This window comes from Pundamilia nyererei, unplaced genomic scaffold, assembly GCF_000239375.1.
Source record: "Pundamilia nyererei isolate P.nyererei 1_Seehausen unplaced genomic scaffold, PunNye1.0 scaffold00165, whole genome shotgun sequence".
NCBI classification, from domain to species: Eukaryota; Metazoa; Chordata; class Actinopteri; order Cichliformes; family Cichlidae; genus Pundamilia; species Pundamilia nyererei.
This window is the reverse complement of record NW_005187566.1, coordinates 1,260,689-1,286,870: the sequence shown is the minus strand read 5'-3', so window position 1 is coordinate 1,286,870 and position 26,182 is coordinate 1,260,689. Positions and strand designations below refer to the sequence as shown.

General features: G+C 39.6%; 1 protein-coding gene across 1 annotated transcript in view; it reads left to right on the top strand.

Annotated features, from left to right (window-relative positions):
* The window catches only part of nt5dc1 (5'-nucleotidase domain containing 1), a 76,472-nt gene that overhangs the window by 46,194 nt on the left and 4,096 nt on the right, over positions 1-26,182 (top strand). The window contains exons 7-11 of the mRNA XM_005745745.2: positions 3,057-3,231; positions 5,318-5,415; positions 10,985-11,106; positions 21,092-21,265; positions 24,172-24,340. Of these exons, the coding sequence (XP_005745802.1) occupies positions 3,057-3,231; positions 5,318-5,415; positions 10,985-11,106; positions 21,092-21,265; positions 24,172-24,340 (738 nt within the window). The remainder of the gene's footprint in view (positions 1-3,056; positions 3,232-5,317; positions 5,416-10,984; positions 11,107-21,091; positions 21,266-24,171; positions 24,341-26,182) is intronic.

Below are 26,182 nucleotides of genomic sequence, written 5' to 3'. Positions count from 1 at the left end.
GAACAAAATATAGAGCGTCTGTGAAATGAAAAAACCGAGTTGTTTTTGGGAGGTGTCACTGAGACAGAAAGAAATAAAACAAAACAAAACAGCACTCAGCTGAGGCTATCATCCTGTTCTGGGATCACACTCGAGTGTTTTGTTTTTTTTTAGCATCTTTGTTCATATGAATTGCAGAATGGGTGGAAGTGTTGATCTCTATAGGGATGTGCTGATATATCAACTGTCTGCTGCTGTCAGCCAGTATTGACTGACACTGACATATCAGCAAAACAGGCGATATATGACCAGCGTCTGTGGTCAGCATGTATATCTGCAAACAAATTTTTGCACTATCTGTTAATATTGACTAAATTGGACACTATGGATTTAGAATTTCCCTTGATCTAGCAACAGGACACTATTTACCACCTACAGCAGAACTACCACGTGCTTTTATGATGTTTTATTGTGGCTGGTATTGGATAAGGAATCCAATATCATCTTTTTAGCCATCTTCATCTCTGAATCTTTGCGGCGTGTTATTGAAATCTGGTGCTGGCATGTGGGGTCGATGTTTGTTAAACACATGTAACTACTTCATGGAATCTTGCTGCTAGGAGAGTTCCCCTAATCCCCCACAGATGACCTCCCTGATTGTGGGTAATGAGGCAAGACAGGCTTTGTGCTTCCTGAGGAGCGGCCGTGGTTGTTGAGACCCCTTTTTGCTGTTTAGCTGAAGGTGTAATGATCTGTGGATGCAATTAAAACTTCAGACGAGATTTTTTTTTTAAATGTTTGCATCTGGAACACTTTCAAAAATGCGGATTAAGAGGTTCTCACTGACCGGATAAACCAGATAAATGAGCCGTTTTTGCTTGTTTGTGTTTGTCACCATCTTCTGTTTAGACCTCTGTACTGCCTTTTTTGGAAAAAACCAGAGCATTTTTCCTCTTCCGTGTTAGTCCTGTATTTGGCCACTGGAGGCCAGCATGCCCAAACATTTTAGACTTGGTGCAGGACTGAGAAACCGCTCAACCATATCATTCCCATGACAGGCAGTAGTTGTTACATACCTATTTATTTAGTCAGATTAAAAAAAATAGACCTAAACAGAAAAGAATTTGGAACTGCTGCTATAAATACTGTGTCAGGTAGTCTGCTGAGGGTGCTGATGTCAGGATATTAAAAATGGTATTAACTTATAGAGATAAGTAGTGTACTATAAGTAGAATGTAGCTCTTTTTTCTTCTGCTTGCAAAAGAAAAAACACAGCTTCTATTAAAGTTTGTCAGCAAATACCATCTGCTTCATATTTCTGTTTGTATATTGTTGCCTTTATGTCAATTCCATCGCAGAACTGTGAGGTCTTTTGTCTGTAGGATTCATTGGGTCTACAAATAGTCACAATTTTTGCAGTTACAAGACTTCCAGGTACCATTTGATAATGTTTCCACATTTTACAATGCAGAATGGCAATATTATATGTATTCATGTGTATTATGTGTTGTCAGGCAGTATCTGTATTCTTGATATATCATGCTTTATTCATAGGTTTTTATAGTGATGAGACACATAACTGAGTTACATGTTTTAATGAGCCAGAATTGGTAATACTAACAGGAAGTGAAGTGATGGAGAAGCAGGGCCATGACCCTTAGGTCCCACTTTTGTGAACACAGATTCCAAAGAGAACTTTATGTTTTTTTCTGTATGGCATCTTTAAATATAGTTCATGTTTTTGTGTGTTTAGTTTTGTTTGTTTTTTGAAGCTTGCTCAGCAGAAAATAAATTGTGGAAAAGTTCAAGCACTTCAGCTTTCTTTGCTCAATCTGTAAACGTTTAGTCTCTCACGAGGAAAAATGGAAGCATGTGTCCTTTGATGTTTGTCTTTGAAAGAATTGTAGCTTTTTTGGGGTTTTGCAACAATATGCGAAGAAGCTAATTGATTACCATCTGTGCTGGTTTCTTTCAGTAACCCAAAGACTCCTCTGGCATATTTATGGTAGCAGATTTCAGTTTTCTTTTTCTTTGTTTTGTTGTTTCTCTGCATCGTTGCATTACAGGTAGTTACTTGTATCAAAGTTTTAACGCAGCTGAAAGAATTTTATCCTAGAATAAGTGACCATAACTGGAGGTCAGCATGCTGTCCTTTGTTATTAAAGTGTTATATCAGGTAAAAAGATAAAGATGACCACAGATTACTTAAAAAAATCAGATTAGACAATAAAATTTTTACCTGTTTAAAAATGGACACTACGTTAGCAGTTGTGAACAGCTGGTACTTTCCATATAGTGTTACATTTGCACTGTATGATGGTACAGCAGAGCAAAAACAGACCTGTGTTAGCCACTCAGAAACATGCTGTCAGTTTAGCTCTATGACACAACTGTAACTTACACGTATGTTACAGTGGGGATCAATTTTAATGAGATGGTCAGTGGGTAGTAAGGAAATGCTGTTATGTTCAGCAGCTGAGGGTGTTCTAGCATTGGACTGTAAATAACAAATGAGTTCAGTTCAATTTAATTCAGTTGACTTTGATTTGTATAGTGCAAAGTTACAACAATAGTGGCCTCAATGGGCTTTGTCTTGTCTTGTAAGGTAAAGACTTTACAATAATATAGAGAAAACCCCCAAAATTAAATGGCCCACTTTGAGCAAGCAGTTGGTGACAGCGGGAAGGAAAAACGCCCTTTTAAAAGAAAGAAACCTTCAACTGAGCAGGTTCAGGGAGGCAAAGCCATGACTAGTTGGAGATGAAAAGATGAAGAGAGTGACACAAGACAAAAGCCACAGTAACACTAACTAATGATTAAATACAGAGAGGTGTATAAACATAGGGAGAGTGAAAAAGAAACACTCAGTGTGTAATAGGAAGCCCCAAGCGGCATGGTAGTAGTGCTTCACAGCTACAGTAATCAACTATTACCATAGTAAATAACTGTTGTAGCTTTGTTACTGGAGTCTCTGTCGAGGTGTGTGAGATTGTGGAAATCTGAATTTGAAATAGTAGCAGTGTCACTTTTGTTTACATAGCGTGCACTTGTCTTACTACTGTTGTGTTTCCCCACAGATGATGCAGGGACATACTTCCCAAGTGTGAAGAGGGATCCGGGCCAGTACCTGCAGCGTTGTTCCGACTCTGTCAAGACCTGGCTGCGCAGCATGAAAAATGCTGGCCAGGTTCTGCTCCTCATCACCAGCTCCCATAGCGACTACTGCAGGCTCATCTGTGAACACATCCTGGGGTAAGACTGCCCACACCAATACTTCACAGTGGCACCTCCATTAACAAAGCTGGAACCTCATCTGCTTTGTTTACCATAACAGTCCAAATAGGGCTTTTAACCTATTCTTTTTTCATTCAACTCACTCATCCTTGACCTTTCTAAACCTGCCCAGCAGGATGCTGATGAGGTCTGTGTTTTTAAATTGTAGCGGTGGGGCTACTGTTCAAATCACTGGCTTTGTGCATTACCAGCTTCCCTCTGTCTGCACTATACAAAGTGTGGTTAGAGCCTTGTTTTTGTAGCCTAAGCCCCATTTCACACTCGATCAAGCAGCAGTACAGGGCCTTGAAACAACTCAGTGTCCACGTTGCTGCTGTGTTTGGACTTAGATAAGCCCTTCTTGTTCTTTGTCGGCTCTTATCCTCTTCTCTGGCCTTGTCGATAGTTTGGTTTTTTTTCAGTCTCCATTGCTTGAAGCTGTTGCTCCATGTGAAGTTTTCAGGTTAAAGCCGTTTTGCTCTGGATTTCCTCCTCTGACACCATTTCCTGTCGTCTTCCATAGAAAGCAGAGGCTTGTCTGAGTGTGTGTGTTTGACACACACTCAGACCTTTACAAGGTCAGCAGATTTCTGTTGTAAGACTTAGAAATTAGGCTGAAGTGGTTTAGGGAGGAGTGTTTGTGCTGATTGAGGTAGTTGGTGTATTCTTCCAGGGAAATGTGTTGGTGGGTCATGTCAGCACACGATGTGTGATATGTTAAGAAAGCACTTTATTGAGAAACGGGGCTTCTCCTTTGTCATCATGCCACCGTCCTTTTCAAGAGAAAATCGTCACTGGCCCACAGTAGTTGCTGTGTGGCAAATAGTGGCTGAACACCAATGACACGAGGCTGTCAGAAATAGCACAGGAAAGCCAGCTCTGTCCAACAGGAGAGTACAAGCTAATACTGACCAACCTGTCCAGTGAAGTGGGCATTACTATTTGGTACAATTGGATGAAGACTTTTTTTATAAGAAGAATAGCACCATTTCATGATTCTGTGAGTGTTTATTCCACTGACTAAGCATGTTTTCTGGTTTATATAAAGTACTGAAAGTTGAGATGTTTATCCATTTTCTTCGGCTAATGTGGGAGTGGGTCATATGGGCAGCCAAAACTGAATTTAAAAAAATTGAACTAAATTTTTTTAAACATGCACTTTTCAAACTGCTATGTATGTTGTCCACTTAGGTGGACAACATACGTTTTGACTTATGAATTTGACAAACTACTAAAATAAAATGTGAAAGAACTATAACATAACAAAAATATTTTTATATATATTTTAAATATATTTTATAACAATATATGTAACAAATATAACAAATATAACCCTGTCACCCAGTGAGTGGCAGGGTATGGAGTGACACAGCAGTGTCCAATGTAGTGGTTTATATGCAAGTATACTATCAACACAGACACAAATACAAGAAAACCGCCTTTGAATAGCTGTCCACTGTAGTGACCACTATGCATGAAAGGGTTAAACTCCTTGTCCCTGACCCAGTGTAGGCAGTTTGGGGATGGCCCTTCCTTTTCCAAAGTCACACATCACTGTCTGACTTTCCCATAAACACACTCCTAAACCTCATGGAAAGCCTTCCCAGAAGAGCTAAAGCAGTTATAGTTGCAAAGTGTGGATCACAATTATATTAATATATTTTTCAGTACAAATAGACTTTTGAGTTCTGAATTATGATTGTTAAAATGTGCAGAAACCCATTTTTGCCACGGTTATATACTGTACTGTACTATAATGAGCACTTTTGTCATGAAGCAATTAAAGCTTGGCACATACTAATATTTATGTCTTGCTTCATGAGCCACTTGTTGGCTTCTCTCCTTATAAGGAAGATTCTTCCTCATAAACATGTATACTAAAGTCCTCATGACTGTAGGTCGGTGTTTACTTTAGTCTGCATTTCTTCACTGTTTATTGCTCTGTGTTTTCTATCATCTGTATCATCTGATTGTTTAGGCTCATTCAGCCTCACTGTGTGCACTTGTGTACTTGGATGCTTTCCACGAGTTGTCGAGTCTAAAGAGTTTTCTCTGGCTGTTACAGGAAGGACTTTGAGGAACTATTTGACATCATTATCACAAATGCCCTTAAGCCAGGATTCTTCTCCTTGGTGCCCCAGCAGAGGCCCTTTAGAACCCTTGGTAAGTAAAAGATCACCGCACCCATTTCTCAGTTATTTAAGCCTTGAAAACATCTGTAGAAAAGGCTCAAATATATAACTTTTGCACCGACTGGAGGTTTCAAAATGTCGTTAAATGTTACATTAAAATATTATTATGATTTCAAATATATAAAAATAATAATCTGTCACTTTAAAGAGTACCATCACATAAAACATACTTTTAATTAAACAAAAACAAAACATCTTTTTTCAATTATCTTGTACGTGTTTGTCATATTGTGTAATTACTGCTGCATGTCTGCAATTGAATATATTGGCTTTGCCACATTAAACAGCAAAGTGGCATCACTTTGAGTCCAATGATCTGGTAATACTTTTTAAGGAATGGTGTTGTGTAAGTTTACTGTAGCTGACCTCTGTAATATGAATGTTTCAGGACATATAAGAGTGTACGTTAGCGGTTATTAACACCGACTTATTGGGTGTGGTTTCTGGACGTTTTCAGTTTAAGCCAAAGCTTAATTACAGATGTAAAAAGCTCCTCCAGACCATTCCCTGTGGATGATTTGACTAAAACAGGTCAAACTACACTGGCTCATGTTTAGTTTGCAATTGAGAGTGTTTAAAGGATGGACAAACCCACTGGTTTTGGATTCTACATTATGAAAGTGACCTTATTTGAAAAAAAGAGGGTGGAATGCAAGTTTATCAGCCAAGAATATCAAGCTTGGCTATTCACCAAAACTAAAGGGCAAGGGAGCCTTGACCTCCTTGGCTCACTTGTGACCTCAGTAAACACATTCCTAAGGCGAGAGGCGGCGTACACCCTGGACAGGTCGGCAGTCTATCACACAGAGACAGACAAGCATTCGCACTCACAGTCACACCTATGGACAATGTAGAAATATTAATTAAGCTAACCCCAATAATTGCTTATGTTTGGACTGTGGGAGGAAGCCATAGTACCCGGAGATAACCAGATGGTGGAGTTCTTTCTGACGTCAACTGTTCTAACCCCACACCTGTGCTGCTCCATTTACAACAGGCTTTTATTACTTTATTAGTCTATTGATGGGAATGAGAGCTTACTCCAGCTATAACCACCACAGATTTTACATTTAACCTGAATATTATAAACAGCTGTGCGTTCTGTTATTGACAGCACTATCTGCAGCTTCCATGTAGCTTCTCCTACCTGCCCCAACCCCAGACATCTGCTCCTAGATGCTGGTGGTGAAGGTGTGTCCTGGGACAGGGGTTGTTTCCTGGTATGCTCCCCATGTCTGGATTATCTGGCTGCCAGCAAGAAGACTGGGGATGCATTATGTGTGAAGACGGGATGATCCACTCACTGAAATATTCTCTCCCTCGCCCTTAGCTTTGCCACGCTGGCAGAAGTAGCATCGGCATCTGGCCTCTATTCTTTCTTTTTTTTTTAACTGAAATCGTTGCTTCTTGTTCTGCACTCTTGACATATTCTCATTTTTATTGGCCAATAAAGTTTATTTAGAACACTTCAAATTTATTACACTAGAGCTGATGGTTGAAGACCCACCAAGCAAGCTCAATTCATTGTCATGAAGGTGAGCGCGCAGAGCTGATCATCAGCTCGTAAATGATTGGTTTAAGAACAACGTCCACTTTCCTTCTATATTCTGAAGACATTCAGATTCACAAATTGCATTTACTCCCTCATCATCTGCAGATTAGGTAACACTACATAAAAGTACTCTACAAGTACCTGGATGGTGTACTTGTAGATGGCCCTACTGGTGGTGGTCAGAGGGCCCGGTGGCACCAGTGTCCAGCAGCCTCGCCTCTGTCAGTGCGCCCCAGGGCAGCTGTGGCTACAATGTAGCTTGCCATCACCTGTGTGTGAATGACTGAATTTAGTGTAAAGTGCCTGTCATTCTGGGACAGGATAGTTTTATCTGTTCAAATTCGTCAGTTTCTGAAGCCTGAAAGTCGTCACCAGTAGAAGAAAAAACTGGTGTTACAGAAACAGGACTTCTTAAGAGCTGCTGCTTATCTCAGCTGCACCATTTGCACTGCTCTGAATCCAAACCACATGACCCCATCACTCTCATACCCCAGTGTCCTTGCAGCTGAGTATACACGTGTGCATGAGGATTCGCAGATGTTCAGGTGCTCATCCCTCGTCTTACTGTTTTTTCTCTCCTGTCAAAATGTTTCTAGCATATTTAACCTGAGTTTGAACTCGCTCTGTGGAACACTGTCTTTTTTATCGCAGAGGGTGAAGGACTCCTTTTATCATTATGCTGCTGCTGGGTTTTAGATGCAGTGAGCCCTCTATCCTGCTTCACAGAGAGGAGAGTGTAAATTCAGACAGGGAGCAAGCGTTTGCCATTGTTTAGGTTGACTAAGGAGGCTTACTGCAGAAAGTCAAACAGTCATACAGTATATAGCAGCTTCAGAAAGTTTTCTTTTTGCACATTTGCATTTTCACAAAGTTTATTTTAGCAAAAAAAACCTGTAAGAAAATACATACTTAAAGCTGTGAATTAGTTTTTATAACTATATGAAATATTTACAGTATAAATGTGTAAAATTACAGGATATTTTCTGTAATTTCACACAATTATTTCTTACAATTTAAACTCAAACAGTCAGTTATTGAAAATGATCTATAGGAAGCTGCCCAGCATTGTTAAATGTGATGTTGTGATCATCGTGCAGTTAATCATTACTGAAACATTGGGGATTACATGTCTGTATCCCAGTTCCACTTTTGCTTATTATCTGCACTAACAAACAGCTTCTCTAGAAGGAACTTCTTTGCTAACATCAAACCTGTAGCCAACCAGTGGAAAACTCTTATTGGCGTTGTTATTCACAAGCTCTGTATTCTGAAAATGACACGGGTGTTTTACCTCCACAGAACCATGGCTCTGACTTTTCGGAGAGAAAAGATGAGATTTGTTAATACCTTGGCTGACAAGTGGTGTTTGTTAAGGTTGGATTGAAACAAGAGGGGCATGGCTGGATCTGAATATGGCAGTCTTCACTGTGCTGCTTTCATTCGTAGTCTGATTTTCCCCTTCAGTGCTGAGCTGAGCTAAGGGCTGCCGAAATGCAGTTTCTATCAACAGCAGCTCACGTCTTTGTAGAGTCATGGAATACTTGGAATCAAGTTACCAAACTAAACCAAACAGAAACTTCAGAGGTTTTCTACCATTTCGATTGTCTTTTTTTTTTTCTTACTTCTTATTTTATTTATTTGAACAACTCACTTGTCCATTACGCATACAGTTTTTTCAGAATAACAAAATACAAAGAGGGTCACAAACTCAAGACAGTGAAATTAGAAAGAAAAAAGAACAAACAAATATATGTATAAAAATATAAATACATATATAATAATAATTAGAAAAATAAGATAAAGTAAAACAAAAGAAAAAAGAAAAATAGGAAACATGCCTGTGGTGTCAAACATTTCCATCGTTCATTTCACATTCTTTTCTTTTTTCTTTTTTTTTTGTATGCCCATCTTCATTCAGTTCAGTTTTCTTCTGCTGTACGTCAACCATTTCCCCCAGTCCTTCAAAAAGCGTTCTTCCTTTAATTTCAGTTTATATGTAAGGTTCTCCATCTTCATAATGTCCTCCACAATTGCTACCCACTGCTGCTTTCCTGGTGTTTCTGTCTTAAGCCAGTGTTTGGTGATGGCCTTCTTTGCTGCCAAAAGGAGAATCTTAGCCAGGTAACGATCCTTTACATCTACAGTACCTTCCAAGTACCCTAGATACAAAACAAGGCAGGTTATAGGAATAATATAACCTAATATATCACAGAGAGCCGAGTGAATTTTAACCCAGAAAGTGTGAATTTTTCTGCATTTCCAGAAAATGTGCGTATGGTCTGGTTCATCCCATCCACACAGCCTCCAACATTGTTGTTGTGTATTGGTTTGTTTATTTTTAATCTTAGGTGTAATAAAATAGCGAATTTGATTTTTCCAGATGAATTCTCTCCACCTTATGTTCTTTCCATGTTTCATACCACACCCTCTCTTTTATATGTGTGTGAATGGGTGGATGACTGGATGTGTAAAGTGCTTTGGGGTCCTTAGGGACTAGTAAAGCGCTATATAAATACAGGCCATTTACCATTTACCATTTCTTCACTCAGCTCTCTTTCCCATTTTACTTTAACATATACAGTTGATTCCTGTCTTGAGTCCATCAAACATTTGTATAGGGTAGACACCGTTCTTGGAATAACACTTTTATATGCCAGTATAATTATTTTTATAATAGGATGGATTTTGTCTTCCTTTATTTTTATGTTTTTATTAACGTAATCTCTCACCTGTAAGTATCTGAAAAAATCCTTGTTTTTTAAGTTGTATTTCCGTTTTAATTCTTCAAAACTTTTAATTTCTCCTTTTTTGATTAATAAACAAATTGCTGTGATTCCCTTTTCATTCCAATTTTTAAAACCAAGATCCAATTTTCCTGGTCCAAATTCTTCATCGAAGGCTATCCATTTTAGCAAACCAAGCTCTTTACCAATTCTGAACTCCTTTACTGTATCATACAATACATTTAATGTAAAGGATATTATCGGGTTCCTATCTTGGTCTTTAGTTACGTATTCAGGGATCTTTTTTATACCCATGTTTGTTTGAATTGGGACATTGAGTGTGGAGAGCTCCACATCCTTCCAGCGAGCCCCGTAATCATCACTACACCAATATGTTATCTGGCGTATCTGTGCAGCACGGAAATATTCTTTTAAATTAGGAAGCGACATTCCTCCTTTCTCCTTAGTAAGCTGTAAAGTAGTGTATCGTACCCTTGGCCGCTTGCCTTCCCAGACAAATCTAGATATATACTTATCCCATTCTGAGAATTGGGTTTGAGGTATGCTTATCGGAAGAGAGAGGAATAAATATAGCAATCATGATAAGATATTCATCTTTATCACATTTATCCTGTCACTAAATCCTAACGGATATGTATTCCATCTTTCCATATCCTGCCTTATACATTTGAAGAGTTGCAAATCTAGCCCGATTAATAGCACTGTAATTTAACCTTCTGAGGTCGACATCCTCTTCAGTCGCAACCCAAATTCAAATTCTTAGCCTGGGCTATCAGAATATGTCATTTTTCGTGGTTGCATGATTTTCATTAAAATGCTCTTCCAAATTTTGGCAATTGGGGAAATAAGAAAATAATTATTCCAACTTTTTTCAAAAAAGTCAATTTTGGACTTTGAAATAGAGGGTGAGGGTCGTGTTGGGGTTAGATTTACAACCTATGATCAACTCAGAGGGTTAAAAGGTTGAATGATTCTGAAGACCTAGTAAAGAATCATAAAGTAATTTAAAAGACAAATTAGAGCTGAGGATAAGATGCTATTTGTACTTCCCTGTTCTGTTTTTTCACAAACACTGAGATTTACTCTTTGTTTCCCTGCACAAATGACGCTGTACCTCTGCCACTGAGTTGTGTGGTTTTGTCCTGGATTACTGGAGGTTTTGCTGGTGTGTCTGCTCCTGCAGCAGCTGGCTTGTTGGTCAAACTGCTGCGACTGTTTTATATTACCCATTTTTGCTTGTGCAGTGAACGATGTGGAGGAGAGCGAAGGTCTGCCGTCGCTGGACAAACCCGGCTGGTACTCCCAGGGCAACTGGCCACACCTCCACGAGTTGCTCAAGAAAATGACGGGGAAACCAGAGCCCAAGGTACACAAACCACCTCATACACTACAGCAGGCAGCCAGAGCTCTGGCTCACTTTGAGGTTAGCTCCAACTTCAGCTTTTGGCAGGCACTGAAAGAGATGAAGGCTTCATGATAAATACGCTCAGGGAGATTCACACTAGAGTGATGAAGAGGAGGAACGTGGCCCCTGGCATGACTGTTGACAAGGCAGGGGTGTGACAGCATGCTGAGAATTCACTGATAGAGCCAGTATAAGCCATTCTTAGAGACACTTCTTTCCCTCAAGAAAACAACAGTTAACCAACATTCAGTCCCACACGACAGTGGTTTGTTTAATTGACAAGACTAAGGGAAACCTTATTTTCTGTCATGTACATACAGATATATGTATGACTTCTCAAATTAAACATGGAAAAAATTAGCTAAACTAACTAAATACTGTGGTCAACTCCAGCCAAGTACCTCTGGCTTCAGACTTTTCTAAATGCTTGGCTTCAGACTTTTTCTTCCAAGGAGCCACGGTTTTTTTTACATTTTTAAAGTGGTCTAGAGCAGCGGTGTCCAACTCCTGGCCTCAAGAGCCGTTGTCCTGCAGGTTTTAGATGTGTCCTTGATCCAACACAGCTGATTTAAATGGCTAAATTACCTCCTCAACTTGTCTTGTAGTTCTCCAGAGGTAATGAACTAATCATTTGATTCAGGTGTGGTGACCCAGGGTGATATCTAAGGCTACGTTCACACTGCAGGCGAAAGCGCATCAAATCCGATTTTTTTGACCCTATGCGACCCATATCCGATCATGGTATGACAGTGTGAACGGCACAAATCCAATATTTTCAAATCCGATCTGGGTCACTTTCGTATGTGGTACTGAATCCGATACATATCCGATGTTTCAGAAAGCGACTGCTGTGTGAACGGTCAAGTCGCATTAAATCTGTCTTTTACGTCACTGACACAAGACAGACGCCAATTATCAAGCGCCCGATAAGACATCGCGAACGCTTCCTGGCCATCCGGTGAAACTGTTGGGAAGACAACGTTGGAGAAATGTTAACATTTTACTTACACTGCATAATCTGCAGATTCTGACAGAAATCTGCAACTATCCTTTGAAGCACCGCTCCTCTCTAAAACAGCAATAAGGATCATTATTAGGTTATCTACATTATTGTGTAAATAACAAAATAACTTAAAGCAAAAATTGGGAAACGTGAAGTCCAAAATCTTTATATTAAGGGCCATCAGTCAAACAATATTGTTTGCTCTGGGTCTAAACAGAGCGCGTTGTGTGTGACATCTTCTTTTGCGCATGCGGCCGCTTTGAGCGTTCACACTTGAGAGTGTTTGCTGTCGCATTTTATTTGTAGTGTGAATGAGCAGACAAAAAAATCGGATTTGATCAAAAAATCGGAATTGAGCATTAAGACCTGCAGTGTGAACGTAGCCGAAAACCTGCAGGACACCGGCCCTTGAGCCCTGGAGTTGAACACCCCTGGTCTAGAGTATTAGTTCTCCAGGCTTTTTGAAGGTCTTTTAAAGTCTTTGGACTTTGGCTGGTTTTTCACGCATTTTCATTCCAGTTCTTGTGCTTCATCATTTTAAGAGGAATTCTCTTTTTTTTTTTTATTGTTTTCAAAGCCATTTTATACTCACTTATGAATCATTCGAGCATATAAAAAGTACTGTTGCGAAACATATAATTTGTTCCCATTTATTTAGTCGATTGTATGTAAAGTGCCAACAATAGAACTGTTTGACAGGTGTAAAACAATATTTTTGCACTACCGTATTTTTCGGACCATAAGGCTCATCGGATTATAAGGCACACTGTCAATGAACGGGTCTGTTTTCATACATAAGGTGCACCGGATTATAAGATGCACTAAGCAAAACAAAACAGTCAGATATGTCAAACTTCACTCAACTCATTCTTCTTGTTCCTCCACTTCTGTACCATTGATTCATTAATGTTGAATTCTCTGGCAGCTGCTCTATTCCCATGTTGTTGCAGTATATTAATGACTAACCTCATATTGTGGATGGATTATCTCAGTTGTTCTCCTGACTGAAGTTTGGTCTGTTTACAGCATCCTGCCTTGTGATTGCATTTGTCCCACACCATTGGGAACCCTCACGTTAACTTTTATCGAGTGGATAAAAGTTAGCGTTCATGCTCCAGCTTCACTGTGTTTATGTTATGCTAACATAGCTGTGTAGCGATCATGTAGCACATCATTATATTCCAGCTAGTCTAACTTCAGTAACCCTACAAAAGTCACTGCTGTTTAGTTTTCTGTCTTCAGTTATGTTGGAAGTGATAGCAGAGCTGTACGTTTTAATTTTTCACAAATCTCTCAGTCAGAACATGCTATATGATGTTTAGGTGGAAACTAGCAAGCTAACTTCTTGCTAACTTCTAACTCCGTTAAATGTAATAAATTTTGTTGTCATGGATGCGTGGATGTTAAATTTAATTGTTATACCTGGTAAAGTGGCAATGCTGATCATTTTATTAAAAACGAAATAATTTAGACAGTTTTTCACTCTCGGTGATGCCACCGTGTTCGTTTGACTTCGGGACCTTAAGTGGAGTTTGGACCCGGATTACTCCGCGAGGCTCCTGACTACGGTAGCCGTAATGCTCCAACAATCCATCAAGCAGTGCAGCTTCGTAGCTTACCAAAGTTGTACTAAAACATTTTTTGACAGACTTTTGAGCGCCGTGTACCACATAAAATCGGTTCAACATCAATAAGCACAACCAGAATTCACACATAAGGCACACTGTTGATTTTTTAGAAAGTCTAAGGATTTTAAATGTTTTATAGCCCATGTCAGTGATCCAAGACCCTGCCAGTAAAAGCCCACCTGGATAAAAAAAAAAACTGTAGAACACTGTCAGTCATGGATTGGCCTGACCAGAACCCGGGTTTCCACATTACTGAATGTGGGATCACCTCGACTGAGAAAAGAAAAATAGAATAAAAAAGGAGTATCCAGAAGTTTTGGGGCATCCTTGAAGAAACTTGAAGAACTATTCCTGAAGACTACTACAAGATATTTACAAGAAAGCTTGCCCAAGTAAGATGAGGCTGTGTTAAAGAATAAAGGTGATTATACCAAATGCTGTAGAACTAAAACAAAACCGAATGGAAAGGATAGACAGAAAGGATCAAAAATAATTGGATAATTGACTGACAAGTAGTGCTACTTTACAACTGTTTATTTCCCCCACATTAATTGTATTTCGGATTAAAATCTTGCTGACTACTCAAAAAGCTTTGTGTTGACTCATTTGTAGAATAAGACAAACATATTTATTTGTATTGTTTGTTTTTATGGATAAAATAGTATTTGCTGCTCTCTTTGGTAGTTGACAGTCTTGAAAATGTGATTTTCAACCTTAATTAAACCTTTATGTGATCATTTAAAGGATATATTAAATAAAACCTAATAAACAATCTAAGAAGCTTTAGGGATTAGCCAAATATACAACTTTCTAGATTTCTTTCTCTATGAAAATAACTTTTTAAAATTTCAATTAAATACTTCATATACTTCATTAAATACTACGTATGTCAAAAGATTTTACACCAGATACCGTCACCTGACCCAATTAACCAAGTTTGGAATTGTCACTCGGAGTCCCCTAGCTTATGATCTGCTAGGGCCAGATAATAAGGATCTACAGACAAGATTTTAGTTGGGAGGGAACAAGATCAGAAATGACAATGGTTGGATGTAAACGTGAATATTTTGGCAGCACGGTGGCACGATGGTTAGCACTGTTGCCGCACAGCAAGAAGGTCCTGAGTTCAATTCCACCATCAGGCCGGGGTCTTTCTGTGTGGAGTTTGCATGTTACTCTCCGGGTACTCCGGCTTCCTCCCACCGTCCAAAGACATGCAGCTTGTGGGGATAGGTTGATTGGATAATCCAAATTGCCACTAGGTGTGAATGTGCGAGTGAATGTGAGTGTGAATGGTTGTCTGTCCCTATGTGTTAGCCCTGCGACAGACTGGCGACCTGTCCAGGGTGTACCCCGCCTTTCGCCCTATGACAGCTGGGATAGGCTCCAGCGTCCCCAGCAACCCTGAAAAGGATAAGCAGAAGCGAATGGATGGATGGATGAAAACTATCAAATAAAGTAGGTATTTATAAGTCAATAGCTTATATTTGGTGTCTGGTAAGTAATGCAGCTGTCTTCCAGACAAATAAGCTTCCATCTGTGTGAAATTATGAAATTGTATCAGAAAAACAAGCCATAAAGTGGCATCAAAGCAACAGTTTAGTCAAAAACAGGGCACAGGACACAACTACATAAAAGGAAAAATGCCAGACAAAATAGACCAGAAAAAATGCTGACTCGTCTCTGCTCTCAACAGTCTAACTACAAGCCAGCCACAAAACTCCCATTAGACGTTACAATGAAAGCTTTTTGGCTTGTGGCTTTTTGTAGAGAGAAGAGCTGTCCCATACTGGAATGCATCTAAAGGAAAAAGCTGTTAAATAATCCAGTGTGTCTGTGTATGCTCACAGGGATGTATAATTGTGTCTAAAAGGACCTAATTTGGAACAATCATGTCCCTTTAAATTTGATAGATTTTCACATAATACAATGAAATATAAATATGTATGCTCAATGATTACACTTGAATGTTCTACAAGCAATTAATAATGTATGTTATCCATCTATTTTCTTCTCCTTGTCCCGGACAAGGAGAAGAAAATAGATGGGCTCCATCTCCTTTTCCGAGACGGAGCCCACACCTCCGTCTCCGTAGCCACCTACTCTAGTTTGTCCGAGAGAACACCAAGGTATTCCCAGGCCAGCCAAGAGATGTAATCTCTCCAGCATGTCCTGGGGCTTTCTACCAGTGGGACATGCCTAGGGATGGGTATCGTTTAGGTTTTATCCGATACCGGTGCCAAACCGGTACTTTTGAAACGGTGCCGGTGCTCAAACGGTGCTCAAACCGGTGCTTAAAGAATGGAGAACACAAAATTGGTCCAAAAACCTCTCATGTTCAGCTGGTTTTTTGTAAAAAGATAACAATGTTAGCCTTTTCTGCAGCTATGAGGCATATATGGTATCACTCTTGGCTGGAAGCAGTGCTTAATCAATGGAAAAAACACAAACTTTGTCCAAAACCTCTCATGTTTAACTGTTTTCCACTTTTTCTTTGGTCATTTTAGCCTTTTTGGCCAGGGTGAAGGGAGCATCTGGCATCAAACAAGACGACAGCCGCATGTAGCTATGATCATGTTTGCTAGTTCACCTTACCTGCATTAATGTAATAACGTGGTTAGCCTACTCAACGTAAATTACACACGAACATTAAGCTACTCACGCAGAGAAGAACGGCTGCTGCTGCATCATCATCCTCATCATTTCTGCTACACTGGCAGGGCTAGGGGCCAGGACTCTCCTCTTCGGGGGTTTTGGGGGATATTGCTAACTCCGGGTCAGATAACAGGCAACCCACGCACAGTAGATGCGCTCGGTGTGAGGTCTCGCAGCAAGCTATCATACGGCGCATTTCTGGGCTTTTAACAAAAAAAACTCTATGCGTCGCCAGGTGTTTCATCGGATTTGAGGTGTTACCTCCTTTGACAGTATCAGCTTAAAGCACTTGTTGCAGGCTGCTGAGTTTGCATATTTTGCTGTGGAGTACAGCCAGACTTTTGACCGCTTTGCCTTGGGCATTTTAATCTGTAGCTCTGCTCTAAAAGAACGTATGTACCTGGCCCCGCCTACTATCCTCGGAAACGTAAAATGATTGGCTAGAAGTGTATCACAGCTCAGGAAAAAAAAGCACTGAAATAAAGCACCGAAATGTGCGCTGCTTTTCGGTCTGGTTACTACCGTTTATGTCAGAACCGGTGCCATCATGGCACCGGACACCGGTACCCATCCCTAGACATGCCCTGATGAATCCGAAAGAATAACATCATCTACAAAAAGCAGAGATGCGATTCCGAGACCACCCAAGTGGAAGCCTTCCATCACTTGGCTACGTCTGGCTATTCTGTCAATAAAATTATGAACAGAATCGGTGACAAAGGAACTCAGGGTGAACCTCATCTACATCAGGGACCCTGGTGCCATGTGCACTTATGGACACCTTTATGTTTGAACATGGTGTTCATTAAGGACAAACTGTGGTTTGATCAGGCAGACCATTCTTTCCAATCAAGCCCCTCCAGGTCTCGGTGTTGTTGCCCACATGAGCATTAAAGTCTCCCAGTAAGAAAACAGAATCCCCAGGTGGAGCACTCTCAAGCAACCCACCCAGGAACTCCAAAAAGGCAGGTACTCTGAACTGTCGTTTGGCAGATAAGCGCAGATGACAGTTAGGATCTGTTCCCCAACCTGTTCCCTTGATCTTACACTTATAAGGGTCTTCTAAATTGCTCTTTGTCTGGTCTCTCACGCAGGACCAATTTGCCATAGGAGACCCTATCAGAGGGCAAAAGCCAGCCGCCAGAACATCAGAACCCTGGGACACACACTGTGACATTGTGATGTTAAGACAAGAACTTTGACAGTGGCTTGGTTAGTGGCTGGACAAATGGGGTTTAACACCACTGACAGGCAACCACAATTTATACTGATTTTTCAGAAAGCTCACAACTGATCCAAGTAAACACTTAAAAAATTTAACACGAGTATAACTGTTTTTGGACATTTATTCAGAAATGTGAAATGTGATTTTCGCTCACATAATTGTACACATTGAAATATAAATCAATGTGTGTGAAATATAAATCTTCTACTACGGTTGTTGTGGTATGGTGATGTATAAATTTTTAGCACTTTATGATTTCCTATGAAGCTTTCTTGCTTTTGGAAATAAGAGGAATAAGGAAATCTGTAGTTTAGCTGCCAACAATGCCTTAAGAACCATAAGAGCATGTAACTTTTCTTTTAAAAATAATCAGATAAACTTTTTCTATCTAAACTGACAAAATAATTTAGGGCAGGAGAAATGATCTGTAATAGATCAGGCACAGCCAGCACTGCACTGGGCAAACCCAAGTCCAGGTAGTAATACTCATCACCATCCACATCGAAAGTTCCTCTTCCCCCTCCTCCCACTTCTGTGCTCAATGCTCCCCCTGTTCCTCAGCCACGTGGAGAAAGCTCTTGTGGAATTTAGTGTCAACCTGCACTTATAGCTGCTTTAAAGACTCCTCTGGGTTGACCTGAGGCACTCTGTATTTTCAGTTCTCTCCACTTTCACCTGACAGGACTTAAGGCAGGTGGCTTGAATAGAGGCATTCAAGGAAGATTACAATTGACTTACAGGACACTGCTGAAACTACTGGGGTTGTGACTGGACTGATCGGACATGATCAGACAGGTTCTTTGGGTATGGGTAGTTCATTCTGTGTTCCCTGTGTTGTTTTGGGAAAAGCGGCACAGGTTAAAAAGGAAAAAAAAAACACGTGTACTGATTCTGCTGACAGTATTTCACAAGTTAAGAAAAATGTCTGGTTTCTGAGAGTGAATTACAGTGTAACTGACAAAATGTCTGTTGCCCCCACCCCCCTTATGCTCCAGGCTCCATGCTGCCTGTAGCACAATGGCCTCATTAAGGTCATTCTATATGTTTGCATTGCCTGATTGCCTGATAAAAGAACTACAGACCCACATGGCTGATTCTCATAACTTGACCAAGGGGAAACTTTCATGTGCAGCTTTTTGCCATGAAGGAATCCCATTGGATTCCTAGTCTTTCACCTGCAAACTTTATATTAATACTAGATTTTCTGGTTGGCTTTCAACTTACATAATGAGGCATGACCAGATAAAGTTCCATGCTTACATGTTCTGCAGAATTCATCCTGAAAAACTTTGGTATTATAAGATGGCACGTCAAGTAATTTTGAATTCAATTCTACTTGTATAGCATTTTAATTAATTTGCACCAGATAACCTGTACACTGGAGAGGAACTGCATCTCACTAATTTAGGAGGTCTTCATTTAGTCTGGAAAAAGAGTTTGTTGCTCTAATAAGTCTTCCCTAAAGCTAGGGCGTCTTACTGGTCACTGAATCTCTATTAGTGAGCTACGTACCACAGGCCTTTAGGATTTCCACGATGCTGCTCATGTTGTTTGAAATTCCTACCAACACCACCATATATTTTTCACAAATGTTCTATATGCAAAAAGTGCAATGTATTTGTGTTAGCCAATCGTAATATTGGAGAGAAATCAAGTCAAGAAACCGTTCCTAGAACACCAGCTGTGCTGCGGCACAGCAAGTTTGACAGCTGAGAATTAAGAATTAAATACAAAAACTAAAGGGTGCATTTATAACCAATGAACAGTGTGATCGTTATGCTTACAAACCAAGAGGTGTCTGCCTGGCTGATTTAACCATAGCCTGGAGTCTGATTCTCTTTATAGGTCTTCCCCTAATGCAGAGCTTAGTGTAGTTGAGGTCGGTGTAACTGTATTCATCAACAATGAGTCTATCTGTAATATATTTTCTCTGTGCTGGAATCCATGGCCTCTCTAAATATTTATCATAGTGATCCCACAACTCTGGCAGCAGTACTGCTTAGCAATGAGAGGTGCAGGGTGTTTCTGGGGTTCGAGGATCAGCTGTGGCCAGTTCTGGGAAAGTTAGTGGAAATATAACTCCTGCAGTCCTTGCACCACAGGCTCTGGGCTGCAGCCCCCCAGATTAGCCGGTCTGTTTGTTTACATGTGAAAGGGAGCTCTTGAGTCACAGCACAGAGCTGTGAGGAGAGAGACAACCCCCAGCTACTGGAATGCCTTACATACTCTTTATGGCCTTCTGGTTTGATTTAGTTGTATCTAACACGCATATATTTGCAGAGATATGTGTGTGTGATCACTATTTGTTTCGGCTAGTATGGGTTTACATCATTGTATATTGGGTTTGGGTAGAAACGGTAATACGTACTAGACTCAGAATTGCTACACTAATCAGCTTAGCTATATATGACCATTAAATACACCACCATTAGGTATAAACTGAGCTAGACTGGTTTGCATGACAGGGATAAAACACTGCTTTCCAGACAGAGCGGTTCTGCCATCTGCGGATCTGTTGAAACTGTGTTTTAAAGACAAATGAGATGTACTTTCAGTTTTCATTACAAAAATTATGTTAACTAAAAGAAAGTGGTTAAAAATCTTAGCCTATCTGTGAAACGCGGTGGTGGTAATGTCATGGTTTGGACCTGTTTGGCTACATCTGGGTCTGACAGCTTGTCATCACTGATGGAGTGAATGTTTTCTAAAGGAAAAAGTCAGGGCCTCTAATCATCAAATAAATCAAAAAGGATAGTGAATTGTGCAATAAGACATGACACAATGCAAAATATTATTAAATATTAAAATATTACTAAAGAGTGTAAAATGATAAAGCCAAGTCAAAACTGTGGCCTTAATCCAACAGAAATGCTGCGGAAAGACCTGAAGCAACCTGTTGATTAGAGGGAACCCATCAACATTTTAGAACCTTAGAGTTTTTTGAATGTGAAATGGTATAAAGTCCCTCCAAGTCTATTATTGTTTTATTTGATTATTCAGTTGTTTTTACATACACTATTTTGAGGGCTTGTGTGAAAAGGATAAAAAGAGATATAGAAAATTCCAGCAACTGTAAACTGTATGTATCTGTGTAGTATTCCTGTGAACTGACCTCTAGTCTTCTCCATTTTATACTACTTGTTACTCTAATGCCCTTTTCCCATCTTCTGTGTGTCAGTAGGTCTGTGTCATTTCATTTTAAACTCCTGCATTCTGAATTCCCCACTCCAGTTTGGAGGGCTTTAACCTCTTAACATCAATCACCAGTGAAACCCTTTTTTGTGTGTGTGGGAAATAGGTCAGAATTCATACATGCTACCGTCATCATTGTGAATGTTAAAAGAAGATAAAAACCAGTTTCACTGACTTTCACTAAGCCTACGCAAGAATTCTGTTTCACTGAGAGTAACCAGGCTGTTATTTTTCACCCTGCAGGTAGTTTATTTCGGTGACAGCATGAGATCAGACATGTTCCCTGCCAGCAGCTTTGGGAAGTGGGAGACGGTGATGATAGTGGAAGAAATGGAGGGGGAGGGCGTCCCAAAGAGTGAAGCGGCATTGTCCAATGAGGCGCAAGTCGAGCCTCTAGAGAAGAAGGGAAAGTTTGAGGTAAGTTATATAGCAGTCATTCCCTACCCCCAGCTCTAGCCTTCTGACACCTTGTGGACTTTGTGTTTGTATATGCAGGCTCAAATCTTCTGTCAATTGAACTTGTGTCTTACTCTTTCTGGTTTCTTTAAGTATAGTTCTTACCCCTCAGCTGTAAAAGGCTGACGGGGTATTGTCATCAGCCTACCAGGCAGGTGGGCAGGCAACGTGGAAACTCAAGATTTAAATGCAGTAACTCAGGAATAAAGCAACATAGTTGTTTCAAATTGATACCATAGGTCTATGTACTAAAAATCTTGGATGACTTTGAATCTAACAAAGCACAATACTCAAAAGGAGGCGTTATAGTTTGAAATAGGTTCCAAAGCAGCTTGCAGATGTGCAACAAGTAAATAGTTTGTGCTACATACGACTTTCCAACTGGAACTAAAGAATATGACTTCAGCTGATGGATCTGCAGAAGCAGTCTGGCACTGAGATCAGCTGCTCTAAAACTGCTGTAGGATAGAAAAATGTAAGTGACTTTATCTTAATTTTGCTTTAATAGTCCAAAAAGTTGAGAATACTGCCCAACTGTGTTTGACCTTAAAACATCCATTCATGAACTTGTGAGGCAGGCTTGCTGAGACACAGTCATGAAATAAAAGGTTTTTAAAGGCAAATTATGGATCATATCAGGTGTTTAACTTCTGTCGTGTAGAAAGGAAATTGTAAAGAAATGAATAAATACATATCAGCCCTCTTGGTCACAGTTCAATGAGGATATTAAGCAGCAGGATGTTAACATCCCCTCAGACAAAAAAATAAGGCGTCAGCACATCTTCTGGCAAGAAACACCAGGATAAGAACATTTCCTCATTTTCGTTTCGAAGGGCACTCTGCACTGTACTTTACTGCAGTAAAGGAAGGAAGAGCAAAATTAGATGCGATGGAGTAAAGCGGTCACATTTACCTGAAACACCCTGATCTAACTTACTGCTCATGTATTAAAACCAAGAACTTATTTTTTCCAACATACAGAAAAAGCCCACAGATGTACAGTGCACACTTTAAAGAAATTAGTAAAATAGACTGTATAGGGAGACTTACTATGGAGTCTTTGACCTCTGAATAATTCAGTTTTAAAATATATTTTGTCCTGTTATTACTAATAAGAAACCAAACTAGTTAGTAGGAACACTGCAGTGTTAATCATATATGAGGCATCAGGGCACAAATTCACTGTTGGGCCCTAACTAACTACAGAGTGCCTTGTTACCTCCCTTTAACTACAATCCAAATTCTGTAAGGGTTAGGATAGATAGAGCTGGTAACATTAGCATACATTCTGATATACTATTAAGACTGGCTTTCACTCAGTTATATATTACATAATGTAATATATTCATAATATTCTAATTGTTATGCTCAGTTACTAGGTACCACTAAGCTAGCTAGCTAGTCATGTCAAGGAATCCAGCTTTTTTGGAACTTTCTTGGGATGAAACCATTCTTTGCCCTACTTATCTTTTATCTTTATCTTTCTTGTATCATTATATCCATTATAGTTTTTGGTTGACCATTTTATAGCCCTGAGTTTGGTATTCTGGCCATTAGGAGGATTTCAGCTAAGCTACAACAAATGCTAGTGCTGAGTAACTAGAGCAGTTAGCAATAGTTAAATGTAGAGACCATTTTGTACTAGGCTGTTAGTTAAGTTATCATGTTACGTTGGCAACTTTAACATGAAGGAGACTGTAACAGAGCTCATGTAATCGTTTCCATTGAATAAATGAATTAAACAAGAACTTAAGTGTCAGAGATATTGGTAGTGCTGATAAAACAAGTGTTACTGACACAGATAGAACATCATTTGTGATAAGAAACTTCCTTTTCCTGTGGTTTGCAGTCTTTATTTTGAGCATTATCAAAGATCAAAACTAAGTAGTGTGAAGCCTGCTTGGTATTTTTCATCTTGTTTCACGGTCAACCATCATTAGTCTTTAGTGCATTTCATGTTTTCCCCATCTTCATAAATCTTTTGCGCAGTTTGCCTTTTTTTGTTTTAAAATATTATTATTATTTATTTATTTTTGTACTTTTATTTAACTTTTTCCCCCCAACAAATACAAGGCTGGTTCACATCCAAAATAATAACACTACACAGCACTAGAATATTACAACATTATGTCGATAATTGTTGTCCATTAGGATCCAGTTTACCGGTTACTCCCAGTGCTTCCAGTGGTTTCTTCCATTTGTCCACAAAAATTCGGGAGCTCCCATCAATATAGTGTCCCAGCCTGATCAGAGTCATAACTTCAATGATGAGCGACTTCCATAGAGAAATGGAGGGAGGCTCAGTCCCCACCCATCTCAACATAATGCTTTTCCTGGCCAACATTAACAGTTACTTAATTACATGCTCATGTTGTACCAGTGAGACGGGAATATATCCCAATATACCAATATATACATTAATATTATAAATAAAATATTCTTTTTAAAGTAATTGGAACACGTCTTAACATCATAAGCAGCTTGGGCTTTTTCCTTTTTTCTATTTTATCATCTGGTAAATCTCTGTTATGCAACATTTCCTGATATCTTTAAGGCTCATAAGATCAGTGTGTTATCAAACTTATTTTAAACACCACATCCTAATGTTGCTGCTCATTAGCAGAATCTGCTTGCAAAATGTACAAGTGATTATGACTAACACAGCAATACATTTCTCAGTAATAGTGATTCATTTCAGTACTAAAGAAAAGAAACCTCATCATAGCTGGCTGGCTTGAAACCAGTTTAGAGATTCATCATCCTCTGTGTGCTCAGGGTGGTAATTCCTACATGTAAACAAGTCTGTACCTGTCTGAAAATGAACACAGTGTTGCATAGTTTGGCTTTTCTATCAACTGTCTCAACAGGAGCAGGGCATGAAGTCACCCTCTGCTGTGTCCAACCAGTGGGGTTCTTACTTTGTTGATGTGCATAAAAGTGGAGGAGGGGATGAGGAGAGCCAGAAGCTGACCTGGTGCTGCCACTGCATTCACAAATACAGCACCATGGCCATCCCTAGTGTTGAGCACATAGCAGGTATGTGAAAGGAGACAAACGATGGAAATACATTTGAAAGTGATGTGAAATACAGAGCAAATTAATATAAACACAGGGTTAGGGAACAGGGAACAGCCCTTTATTTAGAGCTCATGTATTTGTTACCCTCTACAATAACCCGAAAGGCTGACAGGACCAAGTATTTTTCTATGACAATGGGTTACTTTTACACTCCTGTGCAAAAGTGAGCTACCTTTCTTTTCTTTACACAGTGGGGGAAATGATCATTTGACCCACTGCTGAATTCGTAAGTTTGGTTACTTACAAAGACAGTTTCTGATTTGTATAGTAGAGAAATAGAATATCAACCAAAAATACTAAATAAATATACATAAATATTATAAATTCATTTTCATCTCACAGAGTGAAATAAGTGTTTGATTCCCCAAGCAAAAAATGTCTAAAGAGAAACCCTTGTTGGCATGCAAAGCAGTAAGACATGTTTTGTAAGTGGTCACCAGGTTTGACCTAACACCAGGTTTGTTGTATTGGATCATTGTTATCATTGTTATCGTGTTCTGGCTGAGGGGAGGAGCTTCTTGTCCAAGATTTTAAGGTACTTGGTCCCGTCGATTGGCCAAAGTATAATGCTTCCAATTCCATGCTTGAAAGTGGGGATGGTGTTCTTTGGGTCATACTCAACTGTTCTTTTATTCTAAACGCAATGGATCGAGTTAATACCAGAGAGCTTGATTTTAGTTTCTTCTGACCTCAGCACTGTCTCCCAAGCCTTTTCGGAATCATTTAGCTGTTCACTGGCAAACTTAAGATGTGCCTGTACACACGCCATCTTTAGCAGATGGACCTTGCAGGTGCTGCATGATTTCAGTTCATTATAATGTAGAGTGGTGTTCTTGGGGACTGCGGTCCCAACTTCATTTATATCATTAAAGAGCCCCTCCATCTTTCTCATGTTACTCCTTGCACAGATTTTTACACCAAGGGTGATTGATTGCCATGTTCTATTTCTTTCATTTCCAAATAGTCACACCAACTGTTGTCACCTTCTCCCCAACTTCTTGTTGATGGTCTTGTAGCCCATTCCAGCACGTCTACATATCCTTTGACAGCTCTTGGTTCTGGCCCATGTTGGTGGAGAAGTTCTAATGGAATAAACAGATTCTGTGGACAGGAGTGCTTTGTACACAAAACAATTTAAGATCAGGAATATCTGTGATTGATTTATTTGCCACATGTGCACGCAGCCAAAACTCCTTTTACCTGATCAATTTTAGAGGGATGTTTTTGTTTGTTTGTTAAGCCACTTAACATTGACCCAAGAATCACTCAAACATAAAAATGCCACTTCTTTAGTTGAATCCTAGCCTTGAAGTTGATTAAGCTACCAGTCACTGAAGCCTTATCAAAAAAGGTCTTGGTAAACACTGGGTTTTAATTATTTATTTAAAAAAAAACAGGTACAGGTAACTCTGTTCTAGTTTATATACACATATGGTAAACAAACTGAGAATCAAACTTATTGTGTTAAAATTGTAAAAAAAAAACTACATCCTTTAGGTATACAAAAAAGTCCTCGTATCAGACATCTCCATTATTCTACTTCATCAGAGAAACATTCACATGAACCCAAACAGGGACAGAAGCAGACACAGATGTGCAGACAAAGTTAAAATAACTCTTACCAAGCAGCAGTGTGCTGCAGAGCAGATCCTGGGAAAATGTGATCTGTGGTTCCCTCATCAAAGTGCAGGTGTCCACAAAGGTTGCCAAGAAATGTCTTTTTTGATGTGTTGCATTGATGTTATCCTGGTGTGTGTGTGTGTGTGTGTGTGTGTGTGTGTGTGTGTGTGTGTGTGTGTG